The sequence below is a fragment of the Sturnira hondurensis genome, unplaced genomic scaffold, assembly GCF_014824575.4.
Source record: "Sturnira hondurensis isolate 20B ecotype Veracruz unplaced genomic scaffold, ASM1482457v3 Scaffold0001221, whole genome shotgun sequence".
Lineage (NCBI taxonomy): Eukaryota > Metazoa > Chordata > Mammalia > Chiroptera > Phyllostomidae > Sturnira > Sturnira hondurensis.
In genome coordinates this window covers 7,313,284-7,329,629 of record NW_028073852.1, presented here as the reverse complement: position 1 = coordinate 7,329,629, position 16,346 = coordinate 7,313,284, and the positions used below count along the sequence as shown (strand labels likewise).

General features: G+C 56.5%; 2 protein-coding genes across 9 annotated transcripts in view; one reads left to right on the top strand and one right to left on the bottom strand.

Moving 5' to 3' along the window:
* Positions 1–1,148: 1,148 nt before the first annotated feature.
* On the top strand, positions 1,149–5,546 carry G6PC3 (glucose-6-phosphatase catalytic subunit 3). Of its 3 annotated transcripts, none has more exons than XM_037067957.1 (7): positions 1,149–1,211; positions 1,387–1,623; positions 3,706–3,812; positions 4,177–4,267; positions 4,438–4,556; positions 4,746–4,887; positions 5,128–5,546. In XM_037067957.1, exons 2-7 carry the CDS (start codon positions 1,406–1,408, stop codon positions 5,489–5,491), a joined length of 1,041 nt encoding a protein of 346 aa, XP_036923852.1. In that variant the 5' UTR covers positions 1,149–1,211; positions 1,387–1,405; the 3' UTR covers positions 5,492–5,546. The 3 variants fall into 3 exon arrangements, with proteins under 3 accessions (XP_036923852.1, XP_036923862.1, XP_036923870.1); XM_037067967.1 differs by having other exon boundaries at positions 1,189–1,206; XM_037067975.1 differs by lacking the exon at positions 1,387–1,623 and having other exon boundaries at positions 1,191–1,211.
* A 2,159-nt stretch (positions 5,547–7,705) lies between these two features.
* HDAC5 (histone deacetylase 5) overlaps positions 7,706–16,346 on the bottom strand; it is a 35,494-nt gene continuing 26,853 nt past the window's right edge. For 2 of the 6 annotated variants that reach the window (XM_037067925.1, XM_037067900.1), the window contains 16 exons: positions 15,255–15,466; positions 14,705–14,992; positions 13,809–13,974; positions 12,882–13,015; positions 12,400–12,520; positions 11,881–11,930; positions 11,606–11,713; positions 11,132–11,187; positions 10,861–10,948; positions 9,781–9,900; positions 9,431–9,528; positions 9,145–9,263; positions 8,510–8,643; positions 8,207–8,291; positions 7,909–8,074; positions 7,706–7,830 (listed from right to left, as the gene is read on the bottom strand). In XM_037067925.1, the coding sequence (XP_036923820.1) occupies positions 7,791–7,830; positions 7,909–8,074; positions 8,207–8,291; positions 8,510–8,643; positions 9,145–9,263; positions 9,431–9,528; positions 9,781–9,900; positions 10,861–10,948; positions 11,132–11,187; positions 11,606–11,713; positions 11,881–11,930; positions 12,400–12,520; positions 12,882–13,015; positions 13,809–13,974; positions 14,705–14,992; positions 15,255–15,466 (1,985 nt within the window). In that variant the 3' untranslated portion in view covers positions 7,706–7,790. Of the gene's footprint in view, positions 7,831–7,908; positions 8,075–8,206; positions 8,292–8,509; positions 8,644–9,144; positions 9,264–9,430; positions 9,529–9,780; positions 9,901–10,860; positions 10,949–11,131; positions 11,188–11,605; positions 11,714–11,880; positions 11,931–12,399; positions 12,521–12,881; positions 13,016–13,808; positions 13,975–14,704; positions 14,993–15,254; positions 15,467–16,346 lie in introns of those variants that run through there. The other 4 variants (XM_037067909.1, XM_037067916.1, XM_037067935.1 and 1 more) reach the window with 3 other exon arrangements.

Genomic DNA, 16,346 nt, shown 5'->3' with positions numbered 1-16,346 from the left:
GTTGGTTGAGGATCGTCCCACTAAGCGAAGCGTCGTTCGTTTGATTCCTGGTCAGGGCACATGCCTGGGTTTTGGGCCCAGTCCTCAGCTTGGGCAATTGATGTTTCTGTCCCTCTTTCTCCCTTCCTTCCTCGCTCCCTAAAAATAAATAAAATCTTGGGGGAAAAAAAGAAAAGAAAGAAAATTTAGGCTTTCTCCATTGGGCAATTGAAAAACATTTTCTCCATTGGGCAATTATCAAGTGCATGAAATGAGATTTACACCAGCTTGCCTTTCCCACAACTTTTGAATTCATGAAGTTTATCTCTTTCCAAGAAGAATTCAAATTTACATTTTCATTTTGATCCATCCATCAGGAAACCCCAAGAACAAAGTTGCTTGAGGTAAGGAACTGAGTAGTCACTTCAGCGGTCTGCGGCCTCACCCGCTTCTGCCTCTGTGCAGGGCCTCGCCCAGAATAGAGTTGTTTTCTGGATGTGTTCCTCCATAAGATTATGACAAATTTTGTTGGGGTGTGTGCCCCTTTTCTTCCACCTATTATCTGTTATAGTATCTATTATCCAATAGACACCTATTATCTCATGGATTATCAGCTCCACGCGGTTTTGGAAGATAAGAGGATGCAAGGAAGGGGACAAGGCAAGCCTAGAACTGGTAGTATGACTTAGGCCGTCCTATGTGTAAGAATTCGCGAGGCTTTAGGCAAGACTCCCCACAATCAAAAGGCTTGCCTGTGAGCCTCTAAATTGATAGTGGATGAATTCGGGTGGGAGAGTTTCGGGCTTGAGGAGGAAGGCACGGGCTGTTCAGTGGTGTGTGAGAATTTAGAACCTCATTTTAACACAGACCGGAGTGCCTGGCTCCCCGGTGGAGGAGGAGTCCGTAGCCCCTTCTCCAAGAGATCTCAGGATGTATTTGGAGGGTAGCAGTACTTAAGAGGGGAGGTCCGATCTGGAAGGAATCCCGGCCCTGGAAATTACACATCCATCTTCACTGCAGCAAAGCAGGGACGCTGAGCGTGCTGCAAACCCTGAGGTTAGTCCACCCCTTCACCCAGAACACCCAGTGTTGCTGACACTTATGCGCCCGAAGCCCACGTGCCAGCAACAGCGGCCACGTGGAGATTTGCGGAAACGCCTTCGCAAAGATTTGTCCCCTGCGCTGCCCAGTAGAGAGGAAGGCCGAAGAAGAGAACGGGGGGAAACGGTATGGTAAGAACCAGGCTCGCGGGAGCCTGGAACTGCAGGGGGCGGGGCGGGGCGGGGTGGGGCGGGGCTTGAGCTGGTCGCTGGAAGGAAAGGTGGGCCTGGGTCTCGCCTGGGTGGGCTTCGGAGAGTAGTTAGTAGTCACATCCTTGTCGCCCGGACTCCTCGGCTTCTGCCCTAGAACAAACCCCTGGGTCGCCATGGAGTCCACGCTGAGCGCGGGCATCGCGATGGCCGAGGCGTTACAGAACCAGGTGCCCTGGCTGGAGAAAGTGTGGCTCTGGGTCACCTTTCTGGGCGATCCCAAGAGCCTCTTTCTGTTCTACTTCCCCGCGGCCTACTATGCCTCTCGCCGCGTGGGCATCGCAGTGCTCTGGATCAGCCTCATCACCGAGTGGCTCAACCTCGTCTTCAAGTGGTGAGATAGCGAAGCCCTCCTGCGTCCTACTCCCCCACCCTCAAGGGCCCTGAGTCCTGTGCAAGCCCTGATCTTCCAGCAGGTGCCTCCAAGGCCTGGGTGTCCCCCACCTTCCACCCTCACCCCCCACCAGTGAACCCCATGGCTTTAAGACTTCCCATCTTGGATTCAGACCTCAGACTCCTTACCTACTCATTAGACCCGTGTTTCTCAAAAGGCCCTTATCAGAAACCACCTAAGGGGCATGTTTAAAATGCAGGTACCACATCCCACCTAAAACATTGATTTAGAAACTCCAGCAGAGGGGCTGGGAATCTAAATTTTCACAAGTACCTATGGTGACTTAAGTAGCCCGTAGTCCTGCTTCTCAGCTCGTTTTCATTCATCTATTCATTCATTCAACACTGTTCTTAAAAAGCATGCTTTGTGCCAGGCATCACGCTATCTGCTAAAGTCAGAGCAGGCTTGCAAGTTACAGTGTGTGCCCCAGAACATGACCAGCAGCATAGGGAGCACTTGAAAACTTGCTAGAAGTATAGAATCTCAGGCCCAGGGCCAGAACTACTGTATCAGAATCTGCATTTTAGCCCTGGCTGGTGTAGCTCAGTGGATTGAGCATGGGCCTGTGAAGCAAAGGCTCACTGGTTCAATTCCCAGTCAGGGCACATGCCTGGGCTGCAGGCCAGGTCCCCAGTAGGGGACACATGAGAGGCAACCACATATTGATGTTTCTCTCCCACTCTTTCTCCTTCCCTTCCCCTCTCTCTAAAAATAAATTAATAAAATATTTTTTAAAAAGAAGGGCTCATTACTCAAGGATCACTTGCAACTAGAAAATTCCTGACATACCTATTAAAAAAAAAAAAGAATCTGCATTTTAGCCAGAACCCTGGGTATTTGTATGTAAAGTCTGAAAAGCCTGGGGCTCTTTGTCTTCCCCTTCATTCACTAGTAGGGTCTTCACGCACGCAGACTTAGAAGCCAGCACTACCAGGCAAGCGGGTGAGGCCCTTGGGGCTCATCTCTGTGCCACCTGGGGTGCACCTCAGCCCCTGTTGCCAGATCCCCAGCCTAGCGGACGGAAGGGAGGCTCACAGGCGACAGACACATGGGTTGGAATGACTTGCTGAAAAATGGAATCAGAGTTACCTTCCCTTGTACTCTTCTCTGCAAGACTTTCACCCTTACTGTAAATGAACAAACAGTTGTCTAATAATTTTCTTCTAATTGTCCTTTCCTTTATGTTCTCCCTCCAAGTCTGTATAAGCCTCCTTCTCTAGGCCTGTTCCCCTAAGAGTCAGATCACCACCTTAGGTAGACACTCTTAATGCCCCCCACTTGACAAAATGCCCATTCATTTGCCAAGTCTGTATTGAGCACCTGCTTGGGGTGAGAGTAAGGCTCAGTTTTCGGTAGAGAGCAGCCGTTCCTTCTCTATTTCCTTCCTCCCAGCACTTGATTTTCTGCCAGCCTCTCTCCTGCTCTCCTACCTTGTCTCTTTCTGGCCAGAGCAGCCTCTTCATTGTGATTTTTCCCAGGGTCCAGCCACGCACCTCCTAGGCCAGGAAATTTTGAATATTTTGTCCTCAGTCTTTCTCAGCCTCCTCAGTCCGTTCCCCACTCCCGTTTTCAGACATAAGCAGCTTACCTAAGTAGTAATTCAGGTGTAGATAACTCAGGCTGGAATTTGGGAAATGGAGAGAGGGAGAAGCAGGGGCCTCTGGGAGGAGTCCAAGGAGAGGTCCTGGGCTCTCCATGGGTTAGAAGAGCAGAGCTGGTCCTGCAGTGGGAGGGGTAAGAGGAGGATGTGTGAGCACCTCAGAGCATGCATGCACACACTCACACACACCCCAACACCGACCACAGTCTCTTACCTCTGTATCACTTTCTAAAAGACAAGTGTGCTTTCTCCTATTCCAGGGTAAACACCCATGGCAGTGTGACAGCGCAGAATGGGACTGCCTTTCCGACTCCGCCTTGCAGGCCCTCCAGAGCGCTCCCGGGTGTTCTTCTGCCCCTCTCCTGTACCCTCTCCTGTAACCTGTGTGCGCATAATGTTGTCTTGCTTCTGTTCTCTTCCAGGTTGCTCTTTGGGGACAGGCCTTTTTGGTGGGTCCATGAGTCTGGGTACTACAGCCAGGCCCCAGCCCAGGTTCACCAGTTCCCCTCTTCTTGTGAAACTGGTCCAGGTAAGGAGGCTCAAACCTCCCTTTCCCAGTATGGTTAGGATTTGGGTGAGTGTTTCAGAGCACTTTTCAGCCGGGGCGGACCAGCCTCACAGTTACCAAAACAGAGGACAAAGAAACCCCAGGAGGAACAAGTTGAATTCTGGGAGAGAGCCCGTACATACCAGTGTGCCAGCTGCCCACTGGGTTTAGAGTGGAGCCAAGAGACACAGGTCAAGGAGAAGCCTGAGAGCAGAGGCCTCAGGGAGAGGGAGCTACAGACCAGTGCTCTCTTCTAGCCAGGGGCAGGTGGCTATGTTGAGCTGCCACCTGGGGCATCTGGGTCCTGCCCCCATCCTCTCACCACCAGCCTCTCTGTCCCCCACAGGCAGCCCTTCTGGACACTGCATGATCACAGGAGCAGCCCTCTGGCCTATAATGACAGCCATCTCTTCCCAGGTGGCTACTCGGGCCCACAGGTACACCTGGGCCCGAGTGGCCCCCAGGTACAGGGGGGGCAGGGGCAGTGGTAAGACCCAGCAACAGGGCAGCTCAGGAGCTGGAATTCTGGGGACCCTGGGCACCTGGGCTGTGGAAAGCCAAGCTGTGTCTGGATATCCCCGGGACCATTTGCCTCTGTTCTTTGTAGCCGCTGGGTGAGGATGATGCCAAGCCTGGCTTACTGCACCTTCCTACTGGCTGTCGGTCTGTCCCGGATCTTCCTCTTAGCACATTTCCCTCACCAGGTGTTGGCCGGCCTGATAACCGGTGAGCAACTGGGACAACAGGATGGGCCCAGAGGGTGCTGTTGGCAGTGGGAGGACCAGTCTGGGATTTTCCCATCGTACACACAACCCCAAGACTTCCCTTATGTCTGTGTTTTGCCAAGTTGCATTGTCACTCTGAGGGGGTCACGTCCCCAAACTCCTTGAAGCTGCTGTCATCCCACTCCCCCAGGTGCTGTCCTGGGCTGGCTGATGGCCCCCCGGGTGCCCATGGAACGGGAGCTAAGCTTCTACGGGCTAACCTCACTGGCCCTCTTGCTGGGTGCCAGCCTCACCTACTGGACCCTCTTTACATTGGGCCTGGATCTTTCATGGTAGGTCCTGCTTTGAAGCTTGGGCAGGCTGGGCCTGTCCTGCCTCACTTTACCTAGCCTGGGGGGGGCGGTTTCCCTGGTTCATTGTAGCTAAAAAAAGGACACACTATGTGTTCACAAACACAAACTGCCCTGGGGTCTCAGCAGAACACAAGGATAGACCCCGAAGGAGGCAAGAGCCATCAGCTTTTTAGGGCCAAGGGGAACGTCTCTCCTGGCAAAAGCTCTTTTTGCCCACAGGTCCATCCACCTAGCTTCCAAGTGGTGTGAGCGGCCTGAGTGGGTGCACGTGGACAGCCGGCCCTTCGCCTCTCTGAGCCGTGATTCGGGGGCCGCCCTGGGTCTGGGCATCGCCCTGCACTCTCCTTGCTATGCCCAAGTCCGGCGAGCTTACATGGGAAAGGGCCAGAAGATAGCCTGCCTTGTGCTGGCCATGGGGCTGCTGGGCCCCCTGGATTGGCTGGGCCACCCCCCTCAGATCAACCTTTTCTACATCTTCAATTTCCTCAAATACACCTTCTGGCCATGCCTGGTCCTGGCCCTCGTGCCCTGGGTGGTGCTCACATTCAGTGCCCAAGAAGCCCCACCCATCCGCTCTTCCTGACTTCAGGTGCCTCCTCCAAAGCCACCGCTCCAGGAGGCAACCCCAACCCCTCCCAGCCCCTCGAAAGGCCCGCTTATCTTGAATTTCCCACTTTTCCACCACCTGGCTTAGCCCCAAAGGACCTTCTCCCTCCCAGAAAGGTTGGTCCTCCTCCCTTCCCTTCAAAGTCCCCCAAAAGCAACGCCAGCGGCAAGCCCAGTGGGTTTCTACGACACTGTGAGGGGCTGAGTGGCCCCAGTAAAGCCCTTGAACACTTCCGGACTTTCTTGCCTGTGTGTGTATCTCCAGTGAACTTGCCTGTGTGTGTGCGGAATCCTGGTTGGGCCCCCTGTTCTCCACCCCTGCGGCCCTGTTTCTGCAGAGGCAGCGTCAAAGGAAAAGGGGAGGGCTACAGACTCACTCAGACCTTCGGCCCTGGGTATCCAGATGCCTAGGCCACATGACTGGTCCCACTCATATGGTGCTATGGCTACATTCAGTGAAACCTTGTCTTTAACCTACTGGACAGATACCCCTTGCCACCCCAGACTCCTGTTTCCTTAGTTGGTTAGTTCAGGGGCCAGAGAGGAGTTTTGTGGGGTTGGTTTGTTTGTTTGTTTGTTTGTTTTTTGGCCAAGAGGGTAAATAAGAATCTCTTCTCCATTTGGGAGCCCAGAGAACAGAGACACGGGCCCCAGAAGGCACTGCCAGAAACACATTTATTTATGCAAGGACACACCATGGAATGGGTTACAAAATGCTTAACTGAAAACCACATCCGAGGAGACAAAGCAAGGAGTGGGTTTACATGGGAACCAGACGGGCCATGGGAAGATGCGGGGTAAGGGGTCCGGATCAGGGGCTCAGCACAGGAGGCCTGACGCCCCAGCCCCGGCCCCGCAGGAGGGTCTAGTACACACTAACAACACACAGGACACAAGCGCACAACGAACTGATGATGGTGGGACTCTTGCCCCTCCCCTGGCTCCCTCAACCCTGCTCAGGCCCCCATTAGAGTAATAAATATGTAAACAGATTGGTGGGGCCCTAGGGACGGGGCGAAAAAGTGTGTGTGGTGTTGGGAGGAGGGAGGAAGACTCAGCCCCCTAGGAACCACGTCCCGTCTTTGGTTTCCTACAGGCTGGACAGCACTCCCTAGAAGCCTGTGGGCCCCCAGCCCCAGAAACAGGGCAAGGCTAGGCTCCTGGGGAAGAGCAAGGGTGGAACCCCCTCCTGGTCTTAGCTCCCTCGGGCTGGTGGCCAGCTAAGGAAGCCCAGGATTGGAAGTTCCAGCTGAAGGCAGACTCCTGGGTTTCTGGGTTCTGGCCCTGCCCCTTCCACAGCTTCCATTCTTGCCATCCCTAGGCTTCAAAGCAAAAGGTGCCAGGAGGGAAGGGGTGGGCCACTAAAGCTTCTTGCAGCGTGCTAGGTGACTAAGGAAATCTGGTCCTGAACAGCAGGGGCACTCTCACCAGCCTGAGGCACCCCCTTGCAGGGACCACTTTCCTGCGTCTGCACCCCCCAGTCTGTGCCAGCAGAGGGGCAGGGAGGACAACAGACTAAGGTAGAAAGCAGGCCTTGATCTGTGGCTCCCTCAGGCCTTTCAGAATCCACAAGTCCAGCCCCACCCTCCCCACCCTCTCCAGCCCCTGGAAGGGGAAATAGGCCCTGAGGAGTGTAAAGCAAGACAGCCACACCCACAGACCTCAGGCTCACATCCTAGGGCACGGGCCTTCTTCAGAGCCGAGGCCAGGGGGGAGGAGGAGAAAGAAGTCTGTGCAGAGACGGTGAAGACGACAGAGGGAAAAAAATGATGGGGAATCATCAGGCAGGAGCCCACCTCCCCCCCCTACATCCTTGACTGTAGAGGGACCCTCCAGAACCTCCCAAGGCTAGAGAGGGGAGGAGGGTGAAATTAAGGCAATTCCCCCAAGTCGTCTGAATCCAAGGCACCGAACTTCCCGTTCCCTCCTCACTCAGGCCAACTCCAGAACCAGGAGGTACTATCTGGCTCCCCATGCCCACCTTGAGCTGGCCCAGGCTCCAAGGGGGAAAAAAGACAGAATTCAGGAAACTGAGTGTGAGATCAAACGTGGGAGAGGGACCGCAAAGGGCACCCCCACACCATACAGAGGGAGCAAACTTGTAGAGCTGAGGTGTGGGCCGCAGGGGAGGGGGCCTGAGGCAGCTTAGAGGAGCAGGAGGGGCGAGGCTGAGAGACCCACACGGCACACGTCGTTGAATGTGTGACTTTTTGTTTTTAATAGAAAAAATAAACAAAATCACAATGATGAAGCCCAGAGGGGTGGGGGCCAGGGTGTCACAGGGCAGGCTCCTGCTCCATAGGCTCCTCTGCTGGCCTGTGGGGACAAGCACAGGGAGGGGCATTCAGTGGGTTCCCCAGCTTGGACCAGGCAGAGAGGTGGGAGGAACCTCACCTGGGGCTGTGCTCCCTGGCTGCAGCAGCCTGGGCCTGCTCGGCCCCCACCGACAGCAAGGCCATGGCGCTCACAGTCTCGGCCTCCTCCACCTCACCTGCCTGGGCCTCCTGCAGGGAACGACCCAGGCCAGCAGCAAACCTCTGCACGCAACTCCAGTGTTTGCCTGTGGGTGTGAAAGGTGCAGGGGGTCAGAGAGGACAGAGCCCCTACGCGCACGTGCCCAGCCCTAGTGCACCTTTAAGGCCCGCCCCCTCGGCAAGGCAAGGTCTCAGCCCCTCCACCTGTCCCCACACACTCTGGATCTCGATGACTTTCTCTAGCGTGGCCACTGCATTGATGTTGGGCTTCTGCTGTAAGACCGTTTCGTCCAAGGGCTGGAGCTGGCAAGGGAAAGAAAAGAAAGCTTAGGGTGGGGAATGGGTGGTGCCTGCTGCTATGCCCACCTCATTCAGCCTCAGACACCTCATGACGGGAGGAACCCGACTCAGAGAGCCCTTCCTGGCCACCAGCTGTCCTTAGGACTCAGGACGACTTTCCCAGGGACCCTCAGTGCTGGCCTACTGGCCCACATCCCCCCGCCTCTCCCTGCACCCCTCACCTCCACGCTGAGCAGAGCTGAAACACAGGCCTCAGAGGCATCACAGATGGCGGTCAAGTCGTGGCCTCCCTCCAGGGCCAGCACCACCCGGCCCCCTGCCAACGTCATCAGCTGCCTGGTCAAGTGACCAAAACCTTTAGGAACGAGTGAAGGGAGTTAAATGGCTAAAAAATCAATTAGAGAAGATACGAAAGGAAAAGAGATAGAAACAAGAGGTGGGACAAACAGCACAAAAATGACAGATTTAAACTCAAATGTATATATACATGTTCATAATAAATTTAAAGTCAATGAACTACATGCTCCATTGAAGACAAAACATAACAGACTAGCTAAAAAAATGCAGTCACACATTTTATAAGAAACACCACTAAAACAGAAGATCAACACGCTCCATCCGTACGACTCTGGGAGGAGAAACAGCCTCCGCTACCCTCGATACCCTTTCCTCACTAGCCCCTCAAGGCCAAGGTTGGCAGAGGGAGGTGGGAGGGCACTGCCAGGGTGATTCCAAGTCTGGGGCCTGCCCCAGCTGTCCTTCCAACTGTGCGGTATCAGCCTGTAACTGTTCCACGCCCCCACTCAACCCCATCCTTACTGTTCCACAGCCTCCCTTAATCCCTCAGCAGGCTCACATCTGGCGGTGACAGAGTAGCCACCCAGCGGAGACAGGTGTCCCTCAACAGCATCAAACCCGGCGGAGACTAGGACCATGTCAGGTGAGAACTCGTGGGCAATGGGCATCACCACTGTCCTGCAAAGGGAGGGCCCAAGCTGACCCTGGCAGGAGGCTGAGCCAGGCTGAGCCCCACTGTGCCCCCCGAGACAACCCCCTCCACCTACACCAAACTGAGTGGCTCTACCCTTCCCGGGGGCAGGGCCCGGGGGCTCCCCCCTTCCCCAGCCCCTCTCAGTCCCCACCTGAAGGCTGTTAGGTATTCCACGTCTCCGATGGGGGGGTCCACACCTCCCGTCCATGCCACGTTCACATTGTACCCCACGCCCGGCCCTCCGCCAACCTGGCAGCATGGTGGGGGAGGGGTTATTCTCACTGCCTGGGGACCCCAGATGTCACCCCACCCTCAGCCCTGCCTCTAGCCCTCACTCCACTGACCTCTGCTCTGTGTGGAGGGGCAGCTGCCGGCATGGTCCTCCCACCAGGAGCCCAGACTTCCCAGGGCCCAGCACCACGAAGGGCCTCCAGAACCGCCTGCCGGGTCTCATTCTGCTACCTCCCCACGGGGCCCCATATTGAAGCCTAGTAGCTGTACCTCTTCAGGAGCCCCAGAGCCTGGAAAGAAGTTCCCATTATCATAGCGATGCAGGGAGATGTAAAGCACGGAGGGGTCATTGTAGAACGCCTGCTGGGTGCCATTGCCATGGTGAATGTCCTAGGGGGGGGCGGAGTGATGGCATCAGGAAAGCGGCCCAGGCTCTGGCCCAAAGGTCAAAACTCTACTTGTCTCCCACCCCCACCCCAGTGAGCTCTGGGCGTGCAGCGCACCACTAGCTACAGGGCCTCTGTGTTCTGCTCACAACAGCACAGCCCCAAGGTTCTCTAACCAGACTCTGTGCAGGGAAGACAAAGCCGTGGCGCGAAGGTTGCAACCAGCCCCCAGAGCCCATCCCACAACAGGAGGGAGGGCAGCATTAAGGCTGGTGAGGCCCTGAAAACAGATACGGTCTGAAGGAAAATCCAAACGTTAACATGAGTTTTTAAGCCAAAGTTGGGCTTCAGAGACATTTCATCCTTGAGGAGGAAGAGTAGAACTACTCCTGGCCACTCCCTCAGCTCACGGGGAGGAGCAGGTACAGCCCCCTCCGCCAGGACAGGCAGGTCTGGAAAGCGCTGTGCAGGGGCAAGAGCAGATGTGTTCGGGCCAAAGGCCTGACTTGAAGCCCAGTGTGAACATCCCGAGCTAAGCAACCTTGGTTTGGAAAGTCACCCAATACCTCGGTGTCTCCATTTATAGAAATGGACATCCTAATTCTTCCTACACAAGGTGGCTGTGAGCAGCACTGTACGTCCAGACACACAGTCAGCCCCCAGCAGAGTGGCTCTAGCAATGGTGGTGTTCACAGCCGCCTACTGTTCAACGGTCTCTACTGTTCAAGGTAGCGGCTTGAGGCCGCAAGGTGGGGGCCAAAGTGGACTGGGGGCTAGAACCGCTTTTGGGCCTTCTAGTAAGGAGGGAGCCCCGTGGAAGTAGAGGGCTGGGCTAACACTCCGGGAGGAGGGTGTAAGGTAAGCAGTCAGGCCGGGCCTCCCTGAGGGCACCTGAGAAAGAGGGCGCAAGGCTGGGTGGGGGCTTCCTGAAGGTCTACCCTGGCCCCAGCAGCCCCCTGCTTACCCAGTCCACAATGAGAACCTTGCCCACATTCAGCTTCTGCTGCAAGAGTTTGGTTGTGATGGCTACAGAATTAAAGAAGCAGAATCCCCTGCGCGGAGGGAAGAGAAAAGGGCAGGGTGGTCAGTCAGCCTTGGCAGCAGTTTGCTCTGTGAGCAAGATACAGGTATCACCTGGCTAAGATGGAGGAGGGGGGAGGAGGGGGGAGGAGGGGGGAGGAGGGGGGAGAAGGGGGGAGGGCGGTGAGCCTAGTGCAGGGCTGGGTGGCACTCACATGGCTGTGGATTCCTCAGCGTGGTGTCCTGGGGGCCGAATGATGGCAAACCCATTCTGAAAATGTATAGACAGAGGAACAGAGACATAAGACAGGCAGGCAAGGTGGTCACAGAAGGGTGGACACAAAAGGAGAGAAGCAGAAGCCAAGTGGGAAAGAGAACACAGATCAGAAACACGCAGCACACACACGCCCACAGAAACACCAGCCGTGGGCCACATGGACAGACAGGCCGACCCGCCCCTGGCTTCGAAATACCCACGGGAGCCCCAGGCATTATGAAACTGCCAGTCCCTCTTTACCCCTTATCCCCCAGCTGCCGAGAACTGTCACCTCCTCCCAACTCCGGCACCTGAGAGCTGAGGTGGCAAAGGCCTGTGCCTTAATAAAGGGAAAGCTAAGGCTGCCCCACACCCCCCTCCTCAGGGTGCAGGACCAGCCCAAGCGGTGCCAAGGCCCCTTGCACACACTCACCTTGAGCTCTCCAGCTGCCACCTTGAAAGCCAGCTCCACCAGACAGCCCACTGCCATGCGCACAGCACTGGAGGAGTGCATCTCATTCCATACGGTGTCACTGTCCACCTGCAGGGGCAGGAGAGCAGGCTTCAGCATGTTCCTTGCAGGGGGAGGGCAAGAATGAGAATAGGCACCTGGACGGACAGCCAGCCAGCAGCTGTGTTGGGCAGGAAAGGAGGAGCCAGAACTGGCAGAGCCATCCACCCATCCCGACTGGCAGGTGCCCTGCTCACCCCGATGCCCCCGCAAGGCAGCATGGCGTACATCTTCTGGCTGATGGGGCCTGCAGGGAAGAGAAACAGAGCTGCTCTGGAAGTTGCCCCCACTACTGGGGCTGCAGGTTGGATCTGCAGAGGGCAGCGAGCTCAGTCACAGAAAAAAGTAAACTAGACCCCAGCTGCAGCCCACAGAAGTTGGGAGATGTCTGTCCCGTGTTCCGGGGAGGGAGCAGAGAGAAATGGTCAGGATCGGTTGGGGAGAAGAGCAAATCACACTCCATCACCAAGCGTGACTTATCACCTTCCATCCTGCAATGCACCCCAGCAGTATGCACTGATCATGTCACAGTCTATGTGAACGGCGCCCCCTGGAGGTATGTAACATGGCACCGTGCCAACTCTGCCACAGGATGACCTGTGCTCATCAGAACCCATCTGCCCACCTGGCAGGGCAGTCTTCTTGACAGCCTCCGATCCCACCCAGGCAGCGGACAAGGACTGGTCCGCACCCTGCCCATCAGCCTGCTGACTCACCAAGCAACTTCTTGCTGTCCAGCTTCTGTCGGTTGAGGGGACTGGTCCCATAGAGCAGGGTGTGGTATTCGGAGTGCACCGTCTGAATCTCGTCCAGCGTGGCTTTGCGACCCCGGATCCGCTGGTAGGGGAGAGCAGGAGAAGGGTGACACTGAAGGGCCAGCTCTCCCTGATACCCAGATCCTCTCTCTGCACCACAGCCATGGCTCACGAACCACTTCTGGCCTCAGGAGATCGAAGGTTTTTGAGAAAGCAAGCCCTGGCTGCCAGGGGAACCCAGGACAGGACTCTTCCCCCATTCTGCTGGGAACCCTGGTGGACACAGGCTGCAAAGGGCAGGTCTCAGAGGGGGCCAGGGGGATGGGCCCTGAGGTCAGAGGTTGAACAGAGACACAAGGAGAGGAGAGGATTCACCAACAGGGAGACGCAAAGGCCTTCATGGGGTCTGAGTCAGGGGCTGGAGGGAGAAGGGGCTCCCTTACCTCACACTTGCTAAGCAGGCCAGTCTCCTGCAGCCGGGACCAGATGCTCTGGATCCGGCCGGCGTGCTCAGGGTGCACGTGTGTGTTCCCACACATGCACTGGTGCTTCAACATGAACGTGTCATAAACCACACCTGAGCCGGAGACACGCCCGTCAGCCAGCTCTGCTCCGGGCTGCGCCACAGCCCTGCTGCCAAGGCCCCCAGTAGAGCTCCCTGAGCTCTTCTCGGCCCGCCCTGACCCGAGCACCTCCTCATGGCCACCTCAGCCACCCTCCCACACACCTACCCCTCTCCGCTCCTGAAACTTTTCCCCATATGGCTCCTCGGGACTCAACCAGGCTGCTGGGGACACCCCTACTGGTTTTGATCTCTGCCCACTGTGCCCCCAACACTGTGACCTCACAGCACACCCTCCTTTCCCCACTCCTGTCACAGCCACGGTGTGCCACGCCCCCCCCCTGTTCCCCCCCCCCCCCCGTGTGATGAAACCATCCTCAGACCTACGGCCCCTCAGAGCCCAGCACAGGACAGCTTTATGTGGAAGAGCTTTCTGAAATGGACAGAGGCCTCACTCTCAACCTCCCAAGGAGAAAGGGGAAGCTAGAAGGGCAGGACCCAGCTGAGACAGTGAGCTTCCCTGCCCACTGGAGGCTCGTGTGGTGATGGTTCAAAACCAGGAGGTCCCTCCCCGGTGCTGGACGAGGGCCCCAAAAAGGATGCCACCCCTGCCACGACAGGCAGCTGTGGTGCACAGGGAGAGGACGAAGGCCTGTTCTCCCTTCCTGCTGGGTACTCTGAGGGGCCCTGGCCATCCCTTAAGGGCAGGGACTGCCTCTTTACGATTCCCATCGGGCTCCATGCCATGCACAGCATGCACAGGCCCCTGGCACACGGTGGAGGGACAGCAGGCAGTTGTAGGGCTTACCTGTGGTGAAGAGGTGCTTGGTGAGTTGGTCTGGGGGGCTTTTCATGCCCCCAGGAGCAGCAGGTGAGGACTGGGTTCGGCCCAGGGCCTGGTGGGGCACAGTGGACAGGCTGAGGGGTGCCTGGTACACCTGCAGGGGCTGCAGCTGCTGGGCATCTGAGAATACCTGGGAAGGGGGAGAGTGCGAGGGAGCCTGGGTGAGGCTTGGCCTGAGACAGAGTGAGGACAGGTGACTGGGGCCTCAGGATAGAGGCCACTCCAGCCCTTCTAGGCCTCCTCTTGCCCTGCTCCCGCTCCCCAGTCCAGGAACAAAAGCCACTCCAGCCTTTGATGTTTCCACCCCTGAGGAGATAGGGAGGGTTGGGGGGGACAGTACTGAGTCATGCCAGAGGAGCAGTGAGGTAAGAGGGATGGGGGTGTGGGAGGGGGTGGGATGAGTCAGGCCTGGAGGGCTCAGCTGTGTCCGCAATGAATGGAGTGCTTGCTAGGCACAGGGCAGACTGTAGTAACAGTGGGGTGGGGGGTGGTGTACATACGCACGCATGCACACACACACGCACACATGCACGCACCAGGACCGACGCACAACCCACCCTACGTAGGCAGAAACGTAGACACAGCCACACACACGTGCGTGCACATGCGAGCAGACAGGCGGGGGCAGTCACAGACCCAAGGACGGGGTGGCAGACTGGTGCTGACAGACAGCTCTGGGACCGACAGCAGCAGCACCCTCCCTTTCACAGACCCCGGTCCCTGTTCTACTCCGCTTTTGCTCTCTTCAGAAAGCTGCCCCAGCACACCTGGGCCGTGCAGACTGGAGAGAGGGAAAGGCAAAGGTGGGGAGGAGGGGAGAGGGCAGAGGGATAGGGACCGAGGGCTGGGGGAGCGGGTACCTTTTTGTAACCAGCACTGGACTCCTCCAAGTCAGGTCCCTCCTCAGCACCACTCTCGCCCTCCTCATTCTTGACCTGGATGCAGTCCTCCTCCTCCTCCTCCTCCTCCTCCCCTTCCTCCTCCTCCTCTAGGTCTTCCTGCGTGCTCTCACTCTCTGTGGAGCCTTCTCGGGGTATGGTGAGGGCTCCCTCCCCCATCAAGGCCTCCTGCTGCTCTGTCAGCTCCTCTTCCGTTTCCTCGGGGTGGGTGGTGGGCTGTCGTGGCAGCTCCCCAGTCTTCGTGAGGATCTGAGAGCAGAGTGGAGGGAGCACAGCAGAGTGAGAGGGAGCACAGCCATGCAGCCCATGACCCAGGAAAGTCTATCCTTCCCTCCCCTTTTCCTGAAGCCACCCAGCACGTACAGAGCTATGTAAATTAGAAAAGGCAAGGTGGCTCCTCTGAGCAGATGTGCCTGTGGGGGAATGCCCTGGGGTGTCAGCCCCACCGCCCCTCCTGCCAGCCTGGTCCTACCCCCAGCAGAGCCCTGCACATTTGGTTCTCCCAGCTCACCTTGCCCAGCTGCAGCTGCTGCTGCTTCTGCTTCTCCAGGAATTGCTGGTGCTGCTGCTGCATGACCAGCTGCTGCAGGGCCTGGGGGCTCTGGGGTAGCGGTGAGGACTGAGTGCGGCTCAGGGGCCGGTGCCTCGGGAGTTTGCCCACTGTCCGCATGCTGGTAGCCACTCGTTCACCCGTCACCAGTGGGGACTGCCCATGGAGCGGCACTGCAGGGTGCAGGAAGTTTAATGATAACCATCATTATCAAGCTCCCCCCACCCCACCCCAAGACTTTCCCCCTCCTAAAACACCACCACCTACCCACGAAAAACTGTGAAGGGGCCTGGAGCACCCTGTCCCCAAACTTCAGCCCCATTCTTCCTCCACCCCATAAGTGAACACTCTCACAACTCAGAGCCACTGCCTTCAGCAAGGCTTCCTGGATTCTCCAGTCTCTCCTTTCAATTCACTTATATTTGCACATACAGTCTCAGGCCCTCCACTGGGCTAGAGAACTAGCCCAGTGACTAGTTCTCTCCAATTATGACGAGACCTCCCTGATCACAGACATGGGCACCAGGCTGGGGAGCCTGGGGGCCAGGACCATGTGTCTTTCAAGCAGGACCTCTCCTGATGCCACTGGTTACTTAAGGCCTGGCTGTCCACAGCTGTGCTGTTCGATCCCATAGCTGCCAGCCACACACGACTACTGAGCCCTGGCAATTCGGCCTGTCTGAACCAGTATGTCCTCAGTGGGAAATACACACAAATTTTAAGACAGTGTGAAACACCAAGTTGAATATCTCACTGGTAACTCTTTATATATTGATTATACATTGGAATGATAATATTCTAGATATAGGGAGTTAAATATGTTATTTTTTTAAGGGATTATTTTGTTTTATCGTGATGTTTTACTTTTCTTTTTAAGATTTTATTTATTTATCTTTAGAGAGGACGGGAAGGAGAGAAATATCAATGTATGGTTGCTTCTTGTGAGTCCCCTGCTGGAAACTGGCCTGCAACCCAGGCATGTGCCCTGACTGGGAATCGAACCGCGACTGTGTGGTTCGCAGGCCCAAGCTCAATCTACTGAGCTACACCAGC

Coding starts and splice junctions, on each gene's coding strand:
- G6PC3 (XM_037067957.1), top strand. CDS start 1,406: ATGGAGTCCACGCTGAGCGCGGGCATCGCGATGGCCGAGGCGTTACAG. Junction 3,813..4,176: donor TTCTTGTGAAACTGGTCCAG/GTAAGGAGGCTC, acceptor TGTCCCCCACAG/GCAGCCCTTCTGGACACTGC. Junction 4,557..4,745: donor GTTGGCCGGCCTGATAACCG/GTGAGCAACTGG, acceptor CCACTCCCCCAG/GTGCTGTCCTGGGCTGGCTG.